Source organism: Varroa destructor, unplaced genomic scaffold (assembly GCF_002443255.2).
Source record: "Varroa destructor unplaced genomic scaffold, Vdes_3.0 BEIS01000004.1, whole genome shotgun sequence".
Lineage (NCBI taxonomy): Eukaryota > Metazoa > Arthropoda > Arachnida > Mesostigmata > Varroidae > Varroa > Varroa destructor.
Window position 1 is genome coordinate 1288591 of NW_019211457.1, and position 16919 is coordinate 1305509.

A 16919-nucleotide genomic window follows, 5' to 3' on the forward strand; every position below is an offset into this window, starting at 1 on the left:
TATATATATATAAGAGCTGACCGATTTTGTAGCAATCAGGCTTCGCTGTATCCGTATTGGATTATCATCGCCAAATTGCTTTCCTAAGCTTCCATAACGTGTCAAAAAAAACTTTATGTGATACGAACGTCTTTATCGCACTCAAGGATCAAGCTTAAAGAAACATATTGAATTTATTTAATAATTTGAGTTAATACATCTTACTAACGATACAAGCAAAATGGCGTCGTCATCCTTGTTATTAAACCCGTTTTCCTCAAAACCCTATAATCTGGCCGTATTAAAATGAACAAAAACCAATTTCGCAGATATAGATTTTCTTTTTCTATCATATTAAGTCCCAAGAGTCAACAAAGCAAACGGCAATTCCACATCGTGCGTTGTGACATGTGTATCGGTAATATTTGCTAGATCGTATAAATCTTATCTGGGCATCGCTGGCGACAAGTCAAATAGACCTGGTCGCCCGAACAAGTCACGAAGGTCCAAATCGTACATTGGAAGAAAATGAACTGGAAAAGTTTAGCTGCAAAAGTATATAGACTGATCATGTTTCACGTACACGGGTCTATGCACGTTTAGAAAAGGGGCGGCATCTTGATTTATTACGGCTTTCTCTGCTGCCGGTTGGTTTTATATCTAATAGCAAAACAGAAAAACCTAGGATTCATGAGAGGCAATAGAGATTATCGCAGGCGTCCCATTGTTTACAAGCCGTAGCGGGCAGATAAAGCTGTCAGTAGAAGTAATCTATTTAAGTGACGGTCTTGTATGAGCAGCCTTTTTTCACCTTCGACGACAGCGACATCGCTGCAACCTGAGATTTTTTATTCAACAGCTATAATTTGACTTTTCTTTTCTTATAGTTAGGGGGTCATCGGTCAGCTTTTGATCCTACTTTTACCTTCGACATAGTTCGACCGTTCCGTTAACAGCCGAATCCTAGAAAATAGTTCATGCACGCCGTTCACGGCTCAGTTCTATACTTTAGAGTACAACGGTTTACCTTTACTTTCAATTTAAGGCATTTTACCCTCGCATCGTGATACACGTACTAGAGTATATCTGATAAACCGCTGATAAGCTACTTTTTGTTTTAGATTCATGAGTGACTCGTAAGCAGCATGAGTTGTATGTTGTCCTTTTGTTGTACTTGGCATTGATAGGTGGCGAACTCGGCTGATGATGTTTACGAGCTCGTCACAGAGGCCATTCGAAAAGAATGATCTTGACCCAAATTTATAAAGCATTTCTATCTTCATAAACGTGGAATCTACAGCTAAACCGTAGAAGTCAATGAATAACAGCTCACCAGCTATCGCGACTACGAACTAAACAAAATCGGGTTTGTTCTAAGAAAAAGAGGTCTTTTAAAACCGGGTTTTTCTATTATAGAACGAAAACGGTACGATCTTAATGTGAATCACCAAACGCGTCAGCTATTAATTACATAGAACAAAACACGTTTCCATCGTACCAAACCTATTTAGGTATACCTAAGAATTTACTTAGGCAAAAAAGCAATTAGATAAAATAATGCGGTTTAAACATTGTCCAGCGTGACAGGCTACCCCAGTTTCGAATATATATTTAGCTACTAGTAAGCAAGTGAATTTAGTGTCGGTTTTTCGCTTGCACATTGGACTTCAGTTACTTAATCTAATATAATTGCTCAGTGAGACTAAAATAACCTTACTAATAGCAGACCTTATAGAAGCTGGCCTTCGATTATACCAGGACACATATTTCCGCATATGAATAACAAACACTATATAAAGTAAACTATGGCTCACTAGAGTGGCTGGCTTACCTATGCAGTCCATATCTAGGCTCTTGAACAGGCAAGTAATAACAAGGCCTTTGGCGCCACATGACCAAATAACCAATGTTTACGTGATGTAGTCATTATACCGTGTACGGTTTTCGGACAATTATCGAGGAAATTTTAATCCTATAGAGATCAAACTATGATGATACGAAGTAAATATGTACCTCTATATAATACGTTAAGATGATGCGTGTCAACAAAAAAAAAAAAAAAAAAAAAGAAAAAAGTTTATATTTGCTTTTTTTTTTGCAGTCGACCATTTCATTCTGTTGTTCTCACTATTTACGAGACCATTCTTCTTTTTCTAACTGTAAGTTAGTCCGATAATGTGTAATACAGTGCTATCGAGTTGTCAAAGAAGTACTGACCGCTTTCAAACTAGAAGCGAGGTAAGTATTTTGCTCATTTTAAGGAAATATTACATGGTTTAACATAGGCCACTTTGATCAATGGCCACTTGTGACTATTTTCTGACGGTGCCATCGTTCCATCAAGACAGAATTTCTGGGCTTTTCGGGCGAAAAGCTGCAGTGAGTAATTTGCTTCATCTCTCCCTTGAAACTAAATTAAGAGCGTTACGGAATCAGGCACAGATCAAGACAGATGATGATGACGATGGTGATCCGCGATGTACAGTGAAGGCATTCGAACATTACATTTGTCTGAATTTTTGCGAAGTAGTTGAAGATGCATGTGGTGGTGAGAGACGACGCCTTCTTGTCGATCTGTTCCAATGGCTTGATATGATCTTGTTAATTCTCAATAGCAGAGACCCAAACTAATTGTTTTGGAGGGCGGCAGTAACTCGTGCACGACCGCTTCTCAATCACATCAAGCGCAATTTTAATGTCACACTGAATCTTGAAGCAAATTGTTCTTTTATCTTTTATTATTGTTACACATTATTGATCCATTTTTTGTCACTCGGGACTAACGGCTCAACGTCGTTGCGCTTCTGTAAAGCGTCGCAAATAGAAACGCGATAATTTTGATCAGTTTTGGTGGTACCGTCAAACCTCAGACCTTTCTTCTTGCCAATTTTATGCGAGTTGTTTAAAACGCTTTTGCAATAGACGTCAAGCTATTCGGGATTAACTTTTTCTGTAATCGGTAGACCCTATTACCAGAAAAGCATTTCTTACACAGTAAAAGCGACAACGTAATCTTTGAGCCGTTTTTCCAATAACGCACCTTGACCATAAACAACAAATCCTTCTCCTGTGGTCCCGAGCAGCAGTTTCGGCTCTGTTTGCAGAAGTTTCGCTCTCCTTCGCCTCAAAGGATTCCATCTTCAGCTTGAGCGAGAGCACTATAACCATTTTAGTACCTTTTAATCAAATGACACCAGCCCCGAGCCGACGCGTCCATATTACCTCAGACATGTGACTCTGGAGCTGTACAGGTATAAAAACGGTCCCGACAACTTATCCTTTGGTAAGATTTGATAGACGGTTATGCAACTAAATTTGAAAGGGTCTTGAAAGAACTGACAGACGTTGCATGAAAACTCGATTTTAATTGATGTACCGTCATCCTCGTAATGGCATAGCGGGTAACGCGCTTGTCTACTAAATTTAGAGATACCTGGTGGCCCAGGTACATCGAAATCCGATGTACATATCCTTCGAACGCGAACTGGGCTTGCCGAACCCGACATTTGGTGTCGTAAGAACTACCCATTTAGTCGATCCAGTGATTGTTTATTTGTGAAAATTTTCTCAATTCTACTTGAGGAACGCATTTCACAAATATGTATGATCGAGAATGTAACAGTGGCCCTTGGTTACAGAAGCCCATTTTCTACCATGTTACAGTCTGTACCGAAATAAGCAAGTGTCGCTAGCTAAACTGGAATTTATTTTCAACAGTACCAACAATTCCAGACGCCCATAAGCCGGCCATTAGCATCTCAGTTTCTCAAATGCAGCATCTTCATTTTAACATATTGCAGATGCTCTGATACAATGAAAACTATGCCACGTTTTTTGATTTCTAAAAGATTATGAATTATTCGCTGCTCGCAGTTGATGATACTCATATACCAGACGTTGTCGATTTGTCCACCTACCATTAGTGTCAACGTTGTGACCAACCGAGCTCGCACACAGCGGCCCACCTCTTGTGGAAGAACAACATTTTTATAAACACAATGTCGACTGGAGAAAGTTTTACGGTTACTTTTCTTTTTTTTTTTTTGATTTAACGAGGTTGGATTTTTATGCGGGTCAGCTACAGAGGTATAGCGTACAGCGTGCGTACCTAACAGTCTTTGGCAATTTCTGTGGATTAGGTGATCTCCATCGCCTCATCATAGGGCACTTACATATCCCTTGCAGCGGTAAAAACTGAGATACGCTTTCGCCCTTATGGAATTATGCCCTTTAAGATTATTCTAGCTTACTAAGATAAGATGATTAGCGCAGCATCGTTTTATGACGATTAAGGGCATGGGGGCGCAACTCTACGTGAAGAACAAACCAAGGCGTTAAAAATCAGCCTTATAGACCGTTTGCTGCCTGCTCTGATCATATTGTTCTATAGCTCGACTCAAAACGGCAGCTCCTCAAATCAAGGAGAAATACAAAAGCATCCAGCTCTATTACTTCCATAAGATTATTTCTCATTCATATAAGACTGATCAGAAGACGAGCCTAGAAACGAACAATGAATCTCACATCCCGTTCATTTGGTAAACTTTTTCTAAATAAAGTAAATAAAAAGTAGGATTTTACAAACGATTACGTTCTTTTGATAGACCCACTTATAGACATTTGTCCTTTTGCATAGCAGATAGATGGCAATTGTTTTAATACAATATCATAAAAACACACGTAATTATTATATAATGTAGTTTTATTTATATTAACCATTTCCTTTTGTTGATGTTTTTACAGGAAAAATGTCATTGTTGTATATTTGGGCACTGGCAATCATCAGAAAAGGCAAACGCTCTCCATTTTGCATTCACATTGCTACATTCCATAATATTGGATTGGTTTTCTTAGGTTAAACGGGAGGCAGATTAACTGAACAGTTTTAGTTCCACCTTAATTAACACGTACGTTGTCACGTGCAGCCAACTTCCTCTTGGTGACAGTGGCGCTTAAGCTTTCGACATACGTTTAGCCCTGTTTCCTTTTAGTTATGTCGCGGGTATGAGAAGATGTAATGGCTTGTGGTTGCCAGTGGCAGTCAAATTCTATCACCATAACTTTTCTCGCCTGTCTAGAAGAATATGTTAGACCGTGCTTTTGTCAATTTGAAAAACAAATATCACAGTTCACAGGTTCGTTACCCAGATACTCACACACAGAACGATCTGACTCATATAAAAACGTACACACACAAACACACACGCACGCACGCACGCACGCGAGTTCGTACAAGTGACAATAGCGCGATCAAGTTGTAATACTTGGCTAGCTACCTCTTGTAAATCTGGTTTTGTTCTGTCATGTGAGGCGAACGTTCGACTCTTTTTTTTTTCTGCTAGAGTGCCAGATAAAAGCTGTGGTTAGAAGTGGTAGTAATACGGTATTTTTAATATAATCTAGTATTATATATTTGACAATAAACATGTTTTGGTATATATAATGAGATGAGATAAGTATACTATATTGGCAGTTATGATCGCTTTTATGTATTAGTGCTAAGGACAAGTTGTACCAGCCTTTTACACTGTTGTTAAAATGGTTCGTGGTTTAGCCGGCGCATATATTGGTAACACGTTATATCTATCTGTACATTTATACCACTTTCCGAAAACAAAATATGTTTCCTTTGTAACTGTTTCATGAACAAGTGCAAATGGGCATGGTAAAACTCGTCAGTAGCTCTCAGGACAGTATATATATATATATATCAATTTCTGCCTGATGTCTTCATTTTACTCCATAACGTATATTATAATTTCCTTGCTACCTGTATTGAGTATTATGAAACCCTACATATGCGAACCCTTTAGCGCTGCGAACGACTTCTTCATAATGGTACTTTTTTTAAAATTTGGCGGGCTCCGGTTTTTCATCTGAGGCAATGATACGTTCTGAACACGCTGTCGTATGTCGAGAAAGAGTGTTATTGCTAATAGTGTTGCTCGTGATTTCTACAACAAGAATTACTTAAACTTTGTAATCGATCAGTTGGACTTCTTCTTCTGTGTGAAACGTGTTATGTTAGTTCTTAATTATTTGAAGCTTAACAAGCAGTTTTGTGCTTTTCGCCCACTGGCAGCATGTAGAGATTTCTTGAATTCTGCACCAGAGTTTAGTTTTTTTCTCAGAGCACATTGTACCCGTGATGGCTGAAGTCGACCACTTTGTCGTGAATCTCATCAAGGGGTTCGACGAAATGCCGCCAACGGAATGGCCCATCGAGACCATCGTACTCCTAACAACAAACAGAACAGATACTTGATATGTTCATCATAAATATTCTACATCAGTTCTATTTAACCTAAACAGTTCTTTGACCTTTAGTTCATACCAAATTAAATATAGATCGGCTTCGGTGACTTAAGAGCCTTTATGTGGTGTAGGAAGCTTTGTTTACTATTTTTATACACATGGCAATGGCTTAATAGACGTAATCGCCATTCGGACGCCAACGATGACATGTGCTTAATACTGACACAAGGAATCAAAGAAACATATTAATGGGATACGGTCAGCTTCTATAGGTATCTGACAGAGATGTAAATAAGCAATAGGGATACATTTTTTCAAACCTATTGGATTGCTTACCATCTTACCTACTGAATGATGCCTGAGTTATAACTTGTCTAATTTCAATATCTTAATAGAAGTATTTGTATATATGGAATGATAGAGAAATAGCTAAAGCTGATCATTTTCGTCGTGTTGTATGCTAGTGAACCCTTTACGTTTTCATCCTTTCCATCAAGTGATTCAATTGATCTTTTTTTATATAACAAAATAAGATTTACCTCAGGCAATATAGACGGGCAAATATGTTCATGCAGACGACGGACATCGTTGCCATGCACCAGAATCCGTTTCTTTATTTTTCGTGAGAGAAATGGCTTCGTCATGAGGTACAGATAATTAAATACAATGCTGTTCTCCAAAATGTGAAACCCTTTAAAACGGACAGGAAAAGCGCCTTGTACGACTTCGACTAATGCCTGAAAGTAACAATTAAGTTGACCAACTATTTTCGACGGAAAAACAATACGATCATAATGATTTCGACTCGAGTTCACAAAATAGCACTACTGTGAGCACATCTACGTGTACATGAATGAGAGAGTATCTAGGGAGAAATTCGTGAATAAATAATCAAAACTGCGATACGACGGAACCTGTGTACTTATCTGTCTCTGTCTAACATGAATGATGTGGATAGATAGATAAAGTGAACGCATATTGTCACCATTTATAGATAACTCACCTGAATCGCGCTGAACGGAAAGTATTTTAGATGGCCTAAACAAAGGTCGCGTAAGTCCAAAATAAATCGAACTCCATTTACCTGTGTAATCCAGTTAATGAAAATGATGAAAAAAAAACCACCGTACATGCCTTTCCGGTTTAGAACTTATGCTCGTCAAGTAGTACTGGATTACTCTATCCTTTGCGGCCTTCCAAAATTGAAAAGCGTTTGGATAGTTGAATCTCGAACACAAACTATTCGCATAAGTTGATGCCTGACATCTATTTTAATCCGAACTTTCTCTTCATGCGACATCTTTCTACGCTGACTCAGGTCTCATATCTTCAGCACAATATCATAATGAGACTACGCACTAAGATCAGGAACTATTCTCACCTGTGTGGCATCATCCATTCCGTACGCAAGCAACACAACGGCTACCGGAGTGAAGAGATCAGAAAGATCGAATCCCGACTCCGGGGTCCATTCGCCAACTCGAAGAATGAGCACCATCGTGTTATCGATAGGATTGCGTCGACTGAGGGCCGTAAGCGAGCCGAAACTGTAGTGCCTATGTAGTTCTAGGGTTCCTTGACCCATAGGGAAATACTTGGCCGGGTTGTACGTCCGCATCTTGAAGAACTTCTTGTACGCTTTTACGGCGCTGTCCACATCGAACTTTCGAGTGCGCAAAAATCCGAGGAGAAATTGCTGTTCCATGTATGGCTTGAATTCTGTGATCTCTTCAAGTTTTCGTTGAAATTTTTCAAGCGCAGCTCTACGACGTTCCGGGGTTTCACGTAATTCGATAGCTGCTTTTTCCTCCCATGGCACCGGGTTGGGGAACCGCTTAACATGCGGCATTACCTTACGTTTATCAAAAAAGAAGTTGCCTTATTGTATTCACGGCACAGACATGTCTACAGCGGTTCATAATGGGCCCCCTGTTGGGTGTTTGGCTATAACATCCGCCTTAGGCAAAAAACTGTCTCCTACCAGCACGACACAAAGTGTACCCGTATTTAATCCCAACCCTAGACCACCACGCGTCCCTACGTTTCATACAAACTTTTTACCACTGCCTCATCACGGAAACATAATGAAACTGCCTGATCTCCCAGAGATCATGCAGGAAGTAACCATTATTTAATCCTTTCAGTTTTTTAAAGGAATACGAGTATAAAGTAAGGTAACTAAAAAGAAAAGCCTATTTGAAAGATTACTTAAGCGATGCCCAACTGAACTTTCGCGCACAAGCTGCTAACTTCAGATATTGCATTTGAAGCACTACTAATCATTTTATGGATGATTCACTTTTTACCAACCTGGACGATTTCACAAGACAATGCTTACCCCCAACCGGAATTGGGGTTCCACTTTCGGTCTAACTTCAAAGGGCTTTGATTGTTTCATTTTCTCAAAACCCATAATCACTCACGATTACGACGAAAGCGGCAGATTTGCACAGGACATCAAATATTTTAGGCGTTTGCAATACCTTTCACTTAGACTAAACCCACCAAACGGCCAATTAGCAAACTGATTCTGGCAAATAGCAAACTGGATTCTGAGAGCATTGTTTATCCTTGACACATTTACTTTGCAATATTGAACATAGAAAAAAATTACAGGGGTATATAGTAGTCCAAACAGAAAGCATCGGCATTCACCATGACTTAGTTAAGGTGCCCCCTTACCCATTTTAGGGTCAGCTACTTTAATATTACCATCAAGTTCAGTTGTAACGTTCACCTTTATGCGATTTAAATATCCACATGTTTCGATTTTCTAAAAACGTGCTCGAAAAGCCTACACCTTTTCGAGCGGAAGACCTCGAAGCTCACAAGAGGACAGCAGCGACATGTGCTAGCTTGTCGCTATGCAAAAGTAGTCTATATAATGCCTGGCTATTAAAGTAACGGCGATAAAAACTTCAGGGAGAAAGCTAGGTCGGCGGTTACATCAGGGTGTACTTGGAGCGACTGCAATGCACCTCGACATTTTACGCATAAATAATGTATGTAAAAGTGTTTAAAACACCAAGAAAATACTTAGTTTCTACTGTATGAGATTACCGACGACGATTTCCATGAGGATATGACAGCATATGCAAGTTTATTACACATAAACGCAGAGTGCTCGTTAAAACATCGCCGAATTTAGGCTTAACTAATTATATATAGCTTTCCCTATATTTTAGATATTTCTTCATTGAAACCGTCTTGCCTCACTGTTATTTTGCCGAAACAGATTGTGTCGTTAGGACTCACTAGATTTGTGGGCCTTTTTTTCTACATCTATCGCTCGTTTATCGCCAGATCAGATATATAAGACCAGAAAAACTGCCCTTCTCTCCTGCCAATATCTGCTCAGCGGCTGTTTGTTACTGCGTGTTGTGTCAGAAAATTCTGCATCATTATTATTATTATATCACAGCACATAGTCGTACTAGCTCTAGTCATTGTCACTGATAACCGGCTGAGAATTAAAGATATGCTACGACGGGTTCCCTTGTAATCAGATTATGCAGAAAGCGGCAATATATTAACGAATACATGAGTGTGTGTCAAGAACGTAGCCTCCTTCTAAAATACGTGGAAAACAATAAGAGACAATTCAATATATTTTGCAAATTGATAGATGATGACTTTGCTCGTAATAGCTGTCTCAATTCGTACCACAGGGTATATATTGAGTACGATTTAGGTGTGATGGCTTTGGTATCTCAGTGTGTGAAGCTTGCCCCCCACTTCAATTGGAGAAGACGTTCACTGCTCTAGGGGACAGACGCGGCAAAGTTCTAATGGCATATAGTATCAGATAGTATTTGTTCGTTAAAAAAAAAATAGGATCTTCGTCTCAAGTAAAAGCACCTCGATCAACCAAACCATCCCATTCGCTGGTTATCTGTCGATGTTTGTTACATAAATCAGCTGTTCTGTTATTAAATTAATGTGTTCCATATACAAATCGACGTTCATGCGGCCCAACGCCTCCTCGCTCTGGACTAGCCTGGCCAGTGACAAGAGAATAAGACGACCAGAATTGCCTGACACTAGTATATGTCTCTATTTAGCCTATTTTATACAGGGGAAGGCGAAAGTCTCTTAGCAGTAAGATTTTTTATCGAAAAGTCTTGTCCGATATCCATTTGTCATATTATTAAGGACCGAAAGCGCAGATACATTATTTTTCCCGTTTTATGTATTACTATATGCTATCTGACATGATCAGGTCGAGCGTGAAACACCGCTTTACGATCTGATGAGATTTCGTTAGTGTTCCATAGCTGCGATACAAACGTTGCTCAACTTATTAACAAGGCTCTAAGCGGAATATCTAACCTTCAGTATTAATGATTTGGACGGGAACTATATCCCAGTAGTTTATCTCATAGCCGAACGTGTTTGACATGTCTTTCACAAAAGAAGCAAGATGGAAATTACATACGCCCTTAAGGCAATTTTCCTCGTGGTAGCATTGAGTAAGGTTGACACATCTAATTAATTGCGTTACTAAATGCATGTAGAGGATAAACAAAATGCCTTTCTTTATGTTATTATTTTCCTCAGTAGCTTACAATGATCTGCCTTGAGAAATTACTTAACATGAAGTAAACCGGGAAGCATGCACACATAAGAACTCTTCTGGTACCGTGAGGTTCGATGTCTACTAATCATTATACTCGAAACTCATGGACACAGATCAAAACAACGCGTAACGCCTTGGGTTGATTGGTAGTTCAACCGATGAAACCAATTTAACTATTACAGTAATAATAAGTGTTATTAACGGGAAATACGCCATTTGAAATGGGGCGATATCACCATGGGCCGGCCTAAATATCCAGGTACGCCACTGGCCAAGGCACCTTAATAGAGATTATTTAAAATAGGTCAGGAATGAATTACCTAGAGCCGTCTAACGTTGATACTGAGTCCGCTAACGTCGAAGTTTAACTGGGCCATCACCAAATAACTTACAGGAAGCTCGATTCAAAAAAACCGACACATTGTAAGCTGCTCTATATTGAAGCGAACTTCTATCTGATAGTTGTCAGCAATGTTGTCAGGCCACCTGGACGTATGTTAGTCACGTGCAGTTAAGACATCAGTCAAACCGTATTTTGCGAAAAATTTCCTTCACCCTTCGTTCGGGGGTTTCACAAGCTGATTGCGCGAAACAACAATACCAGTATTACACTGCAAAGGCGCTAGTGCATACTTAACTACGACGACAAATGGTCGAGCTAGAAGATTTTATCAACGAATTGATGATCAGGGCGCGTTGTTAGGCCTTTTTCAAAGGTTAGGTTTCAGTAGAAAAGTCTCTCCATCGATCTGATGAATTATTCTACCACCTAATTATTTATTTTTAAAAGGCTAATCGAGAAAGCATTTAGGCTGTTCTGCTTGTCAAGTGAAATTTGCCTCCTTAAAATGGCAAGTAAACATCGACTTTCCACTGACATCACTGGAATTGTTTAAGTATTCTCAAAGCCTTATAATAATAATCCTAATAATAATAACAATAATCATCAGTATAAACCTTTGCACTATTTACAGCTTTACTCACATTGATATCTGTCGCCAACGACATCCACCAGACCTTTGCCACGGGCGCCGTCTCTACGCTCATCGTGACCAACGTTTCCAAGCCGACTTGAAGGATAAAAAAAAAATCTAATTACGATTTTTGTACGATCAACCCCCGTAGAAGAAGTTGATCACACAGAAACCCGTGCTTGCTTCAAAACACCGCCAAGGTTACAGCTCATCGGAAGCCAGCAGTCATTCACCTGCGGGTCATTCAGAAAAGCACTTAGCAATACCGTCACTCTACTGATAGCGCCTATAAACCAACCAAAATATTACGTCGGTTTCCGTCAGCTTAGCATTTTCTAAAAGATTACAGTGCATGCAGCACTGGATGGACAGACGCACAAACGAATGGCCGGATGGACGGACGGACGAACAGACAGACAAAGCGGAACCAACAAGAGCACCACTAATGGCGCTCATAAATGAGATGGCGCGCGCACATAGCGCATAACCTTGAGCACAACGCTAAGGAAAACGACGCCAGCCATTGGCCGAAAGCGTTCATTGTCCGCCCGTCTAATCGTCCGCAAATTATCGTAGCCTTAGAAAGTAGTATAGCGGTCCGGGGGCTAAGTTTCACACGTTTGTGATCCGTAGGCTCAATGTGTATAGAGGGCCACCGTTCCAACGGATAAGTTAGGCCTAGCAGGTCTGTGATAGTTGGGCAATAGTAAAAATCGTGAGTTGAACTAGAAGCCATAACAGCTTTTTTCTTTATACAACAGGCTTTTATAGCTGCAATAGAAAGGAAGCAAAAGGCGGATTATAAAGTAATTCTTGCTTTCCGTTAATCTTACCGTTAACGCTTATTCTCTTCCAGTTGAAACTTTAAGCAGACAAAGCTTTGAAGTTCGTAAACAGCAGCGCCGTGTGTTGACTATCTCAGAATTTAACAACACTTCACATTCACATATCGTGATACAACTGGGTTAAAGCCAGAAAAAAGCGCGCTGACACACTTGATACATCTATAATACAATTAGAAATGTTCTGCCAACACCGGTTAAATAGTGATGGAGCAAGCGATTCTCCAGTACGATCGGATCCGGTCCGACGTCGGCGGCTGGATACGATACGGTCTCTTGATCATTTGCAGAAACTCGTCGCTTATTATACCAAGGGGAGTTCTCGCACATCGGGACTTTCGTTAGCGCTATGCCACTGGCGGCACTCAATGTTATCTTATTGCGCAGACTCGTGTCCACGCGAGGGGCAATCCTCTCTTGAGCATCCTCTCCCCAGTCGAGGACGCCTGGTTGCCATCGGTGGCCCCTCTGATAGACGGCAGACTAAAATCAATTTTTTTTTCAATGCCCTAGAGGGTATTATTTGTATACGCAAGTACACAGCTTACCGTTCTGCAAGTGATACTAGCTGCCTATTGCTGACGTAAGCATTGGACTTTTTTTAATTGGAAAAACTACTTTGGCAACGTAGGATCCTGTTGAAGATTTCAATACGATAAATGGATTGATTTGCTTCGCTCATCCAAGTAGCATCCAAGTACAGTAGCAAAAATCACATTTGAATTGAACGGGCTTGTGCCCAGCGTGCTTATTGCTGGCCGATCAAATAGTCACCTTAGAGCCCCAACAAAGCAGAGGATATCTCAAATCAAGTATAACGTAATCTTAACAATTTCACGTACATTTTAAATAGCTGTACAGTATATTGAAATATGACGTAAAGAGCGTAATAAATAAATGTTGACTTTCGATTTCTTCTGAATCCATCCGTATGCGTGATGGCCTCGTTAAGCGTTGTATTAAATAATACATAGATCGTCTTAGCTCACCAAATAGGAACAATATTTTATTAACAGGTTCTGTTTTTTTTATATACACATATATATATATATATATCTGTCAAATAACTTCTGCCCTGCCACACTCAACACGGATGTGCAATAGCCGCGTTATAAGCATCCTAAAAGCATACACAGTTGTGTGATTCTATACCAAGAAGTATAATAAACTAATTAATAACACTAAAAAGCTAATTTTTTTTAATTTAAACTCATCCACCGGAGACAGCAAGATTTTAAAGTACTCCAAAAGTACACATTAAAGGAAGACAATAGCAACTTTGCGCCTTGTCGGTCGGCCACACAATTTGCTTCAGGCTATAAGACAGTCCTTCTTAATTTTTTCGTTAAATTCATTTAAATTTTTATTGATAGCAAGTTTTCGATGTTGTCACTAAGACGGTGATCCCAGGGATCCGTTGACGTAGAGTGAGACACTGAGAGTGGTAAAAAAGGAACACGGTACATTTTAGTGGCTGTGAAGTGAAACAGGTTAACCGTTGCTTACTTTTTTGTTGGCATTACCACAGGGCCTTGAAAACCTATCGCTAGCTATTCGAGATGTCTCACGAACGAATTTGCAATAGATTATTTTAGAACCGCTAACCTCTGACTATGCTATTCAGCCGCACTAAGGCAAACGATGGACGTTAACAATTAGCCAGAGAAGGATTCGATCTACAAGATACTGAAAAGCCTTCCAATTAATAACTGTTATATGTAATACATTTATGTAGTAGAGTTCAGGCGCGCGCCTTCTGGTAGCAGGGAGGTCGCGAAGATTCCAGGCCGGATACTGCGAAATATTTCAGGCACTCCAGAGTCGGCTAAGGACGAGAAAAACCTATACGTAAAGTAAAACAAAGCAAATTCTTTATTCTGCGTACATGATGAGAAACATTGAAGAAGCTACTTCAATAATTTAATCTATCTACCTATCTAATCTAACTTATTCCATCAACTTAGGAAGGGTAATTAATTAGAGTAAAAATTATGGTGGAGTTAAAATGCAAATAAAATAATTTCTTGCTTTAATTATATGATATTTTTATGAAAATAATAATAATAGCGAACCCAGAGCTAATGGTTCAATCTGAAGCATAAAGGCGCTTTCGTATGGCATATGAATGGTAGACTTTCTTGTTTATAGGTAGTTACTTAACAGTTAGGGTAAGTCCATGCAATACGCTTAGATGAAATGCGATATGACGCCGTAATAGATAACATGGCAAGATGAACAACGTTATAGACAACGAGTTAAAATGCAACTTGTCTAGTTACGTTGCACGATCTCAAATGAAGGTTCATAAGTTTTCCATATGAAGTTTTAATAATAACTGCTTAATCTTGGGAAATTCCGCAATCATTAGGGTCTTCAATGAATAATTGACCTACAGCACAACTAGTTATTGCCGAGTCTATTTTCACATTGGGGCGCCGATTACCGGTCATTTTATCATCTGCGTTTATCAGCAAAATTTCTTTTATTTGTATAGAAGTTAAGAGCTGCCAAAAGCCCTCGCTGACTGAGAAATCAGGGAAACGATGAAACGGGCAAACAAGAACGAAGTGAAAAATTCTTCATTATGACCGGCTATACTGTATCTAACAACAGCAGTGAGTCGTCACGCGGGATATTTTGTGAGATAGAGGTCAATCCACCGCTGTGCCTCAAATGTATCATCGTCTATGACCTAACTATTGTTAGCATAACCCACGGACTATAATTGGCTTAGAGAATTAACGCTACGACGCACGCATTATCAACTGATATCTGCCAATGATATACTACTGGACTATAGACCATCTAAGACTGTTCCCGTGATAGCTTGGCAGGTAGCGTATTTGCACGCTAATCTTGTGGGAGCCAGCCTCCTGATAGAATGACTAACGGCAATAGCGAACGTAAAACTCAAAACATAGAAACCATCTAAGACTGCTCAGTTCGAAAATGCTCAATATCAATCTGCTGGGAGTGAATCACTCCAATAACAATCCTCAACCTGGCAGGCTCATTGTAGGAAAGCGCACGCAAGCGCAGATGACACCGGACGAAATTCTCGAATAACACAAAGATATGCAAACACAAGTCAAAATAGATCTCTTGCTACCTTCGATCCCAGATAAGGACATTGTAACAAGGTTTAGGGTTCGTCACGATGGAAATCAGCGGCTTCTCCGTCTATTTTTCGAAGCGCCCATAGGTTTACCTACCTGTACGGTCCAAGAAAACATATAGTATCAAAGGTAAATTGCGCTTGATTCGCGATCAATTACATACCGCTACGGGGAGGTTTACTACCCTTAACGCGAGGTTCTATTTTGAGCTCATTGATTCCAGGAAAGCTTGTCGCCAATTGAATAAAGGTTTGAAGGAGCTCTTGACTAATGGACGCATAGGACTATGGCAGTTTCACCACCTATCCATTAAAGTCAAGGTACGCCCGCAGTTTTCCAGTAGGTCATCGATAAGTTAATTGCGCGACTTAATATTGCCTTGTATACTTTAATGACATCATCATAACGAACCCGACTGTGAAAGACTCGAGCGCAGAACGCTTGTACCTCTTTCAAATTAAAATTTGAACTTTTCCTAGTAAATCTTTAATGAAAATGTCTCATTTCGCATTTAGAAAATGTTTCCTGTATTGACAGCGTATAAAAATTACGTGGACAAAGTAAAAACGTAATCCTTTTAATCCTTTTAATTGAATTTGTTTATTTTGTAAAAAAAAAATATATCTATTGTGTAATCGTAAACTCTACTTCTTTCAGGCAAGTTAGTCTACGATCTTTCTCGCTTGTTTGACATACGGTCACCATGTAAAAAAGGAAAAATAAATAATCCTGTTACTTTTAGTAACCTTACCCGATTACAGACCTGGGCCATAGTAGCGAAGATTATTAAGATTTAGAATTAGATTTATTGTATTGTTAAACGCCATTGAAAAATTAAAATTTAAAATAACTAATGGTCACTATTCAGATTAATATTTCGTTACTTCAGAGGATTGGACCCTTATCACGTTATGAAGCGTATCTACGCCCTAAGCGTGAAGCAGATTCATGTAGTTGCCAGTTTCTATGTCCGGCATTATCGCCGTTAAGCGCCGTTCCAGACGGCTAGCTTTCAACAAGAAACTGAATGTTATGAATTTAGATCACCTTACCTAAATTTAATAGGCGGCCACTCTAGCATTATACTATCACGAAGGTAATGACCAGTATCAGTCACGGCTGATGAGTGTGTAGAAGGACTCTGCAATCATGGATCCTTTTTCCACCTCCCACTTTT

The 16919-nt window shown here is 39.5% G+C and overlaps 1 protein-coding gene and 1 long non-coding RNA gene across 4 annotated transcripts in view; both read right to left on the reverse strand.

The window, feature by feature from the left end:
- Positions 1-4663: 4663 nt before the first annotated feature.
- LOC111249739 (alpha-tocopherol transfer protein-like) lies at positions 4664-12980 on the reverse strand. 3 transcript variants are annotated; one of them, XM_022804002.2, is made up of 6 exons: positions 12618-12979; positions 11795-12017; positions 7616-8086; positions 7238-7318; positions 6774-6971; positions 4664-6217 (listed from the first exon to the last, which is right to left on the reverse strand). In XM_022804002.2, the coding sequence occupies exons 2-6, from the start codon at positions 11855-11857 to the stop codon at positions 6107-6109; spliced, it is 924 nt and encodes a 307-aa protein (XP_022659737.1). In that variant the 5' UTR covers positions 11858-12017; positions 12618-12979; the 3' UTR covers positions 4664-6106. The 3 variants fall into 3 exon arrangements, with proteins under 3 accessions (XP_022659737.1, XP_022659740.1, XP_022659739.1); XM_022804005.2 differs by lacking the exon at positions 11795-12017 and having other exon boundaries at positions 12618-12980; XM_022804004.2 differs by lacking the exons at positions 11795-12017; positions 12618-12979 and adding an exon at positions 8545-11761.
- A 553-nt stretch (positions 12981-13533) lies between these two features.
- LOC111248917 (uncharacterized) overlaps positions 13534-16919 on the reverse strand; it is a 33647-nt gene continuing 30261 nt past the window's right edge. The window contains exons 2-3 of the long non-coding RNA XR_002672720.2: positions 14352-14468; positions 13534-14061 (exon numbers count right to left, since the gene is read on the reverse strand). This is a non-coding gene — a long non-coding RNA (uncharacterized LOC111248917). The remainder of the gene's footprint in view (positions 14062-14351; positions 14469-16919) is intronic.

What these genes read in the sequence shown, in the direction of transcription:
- LOC111249739 (XM_022804002.2), bottom strand. Translation starts at nt 11,857, where the DNA reads ATGAGCGTAGAGACGGCGCCCGTGGCAAAGGTCTGGTGGATGTCGTTG. An exon ending in CGTTGGCGACAGATATCAAT is followed by an intron (nt 8,087 to 11,794) that starts GTGAGTAAAGCT and finishes GATAAACGTAAG; the next exon opens with GTAATGCCGCATGTTAAGCG. An exon ending in TTCCGTTCAGCGCGATTCAG is followed by an intron (nt 6,972 to 7,237) that starts GTGAGTTATCTA and finishes TGTTACTTTCAG; the next exon opens with GCATTAGTCGAAGTCGTACA.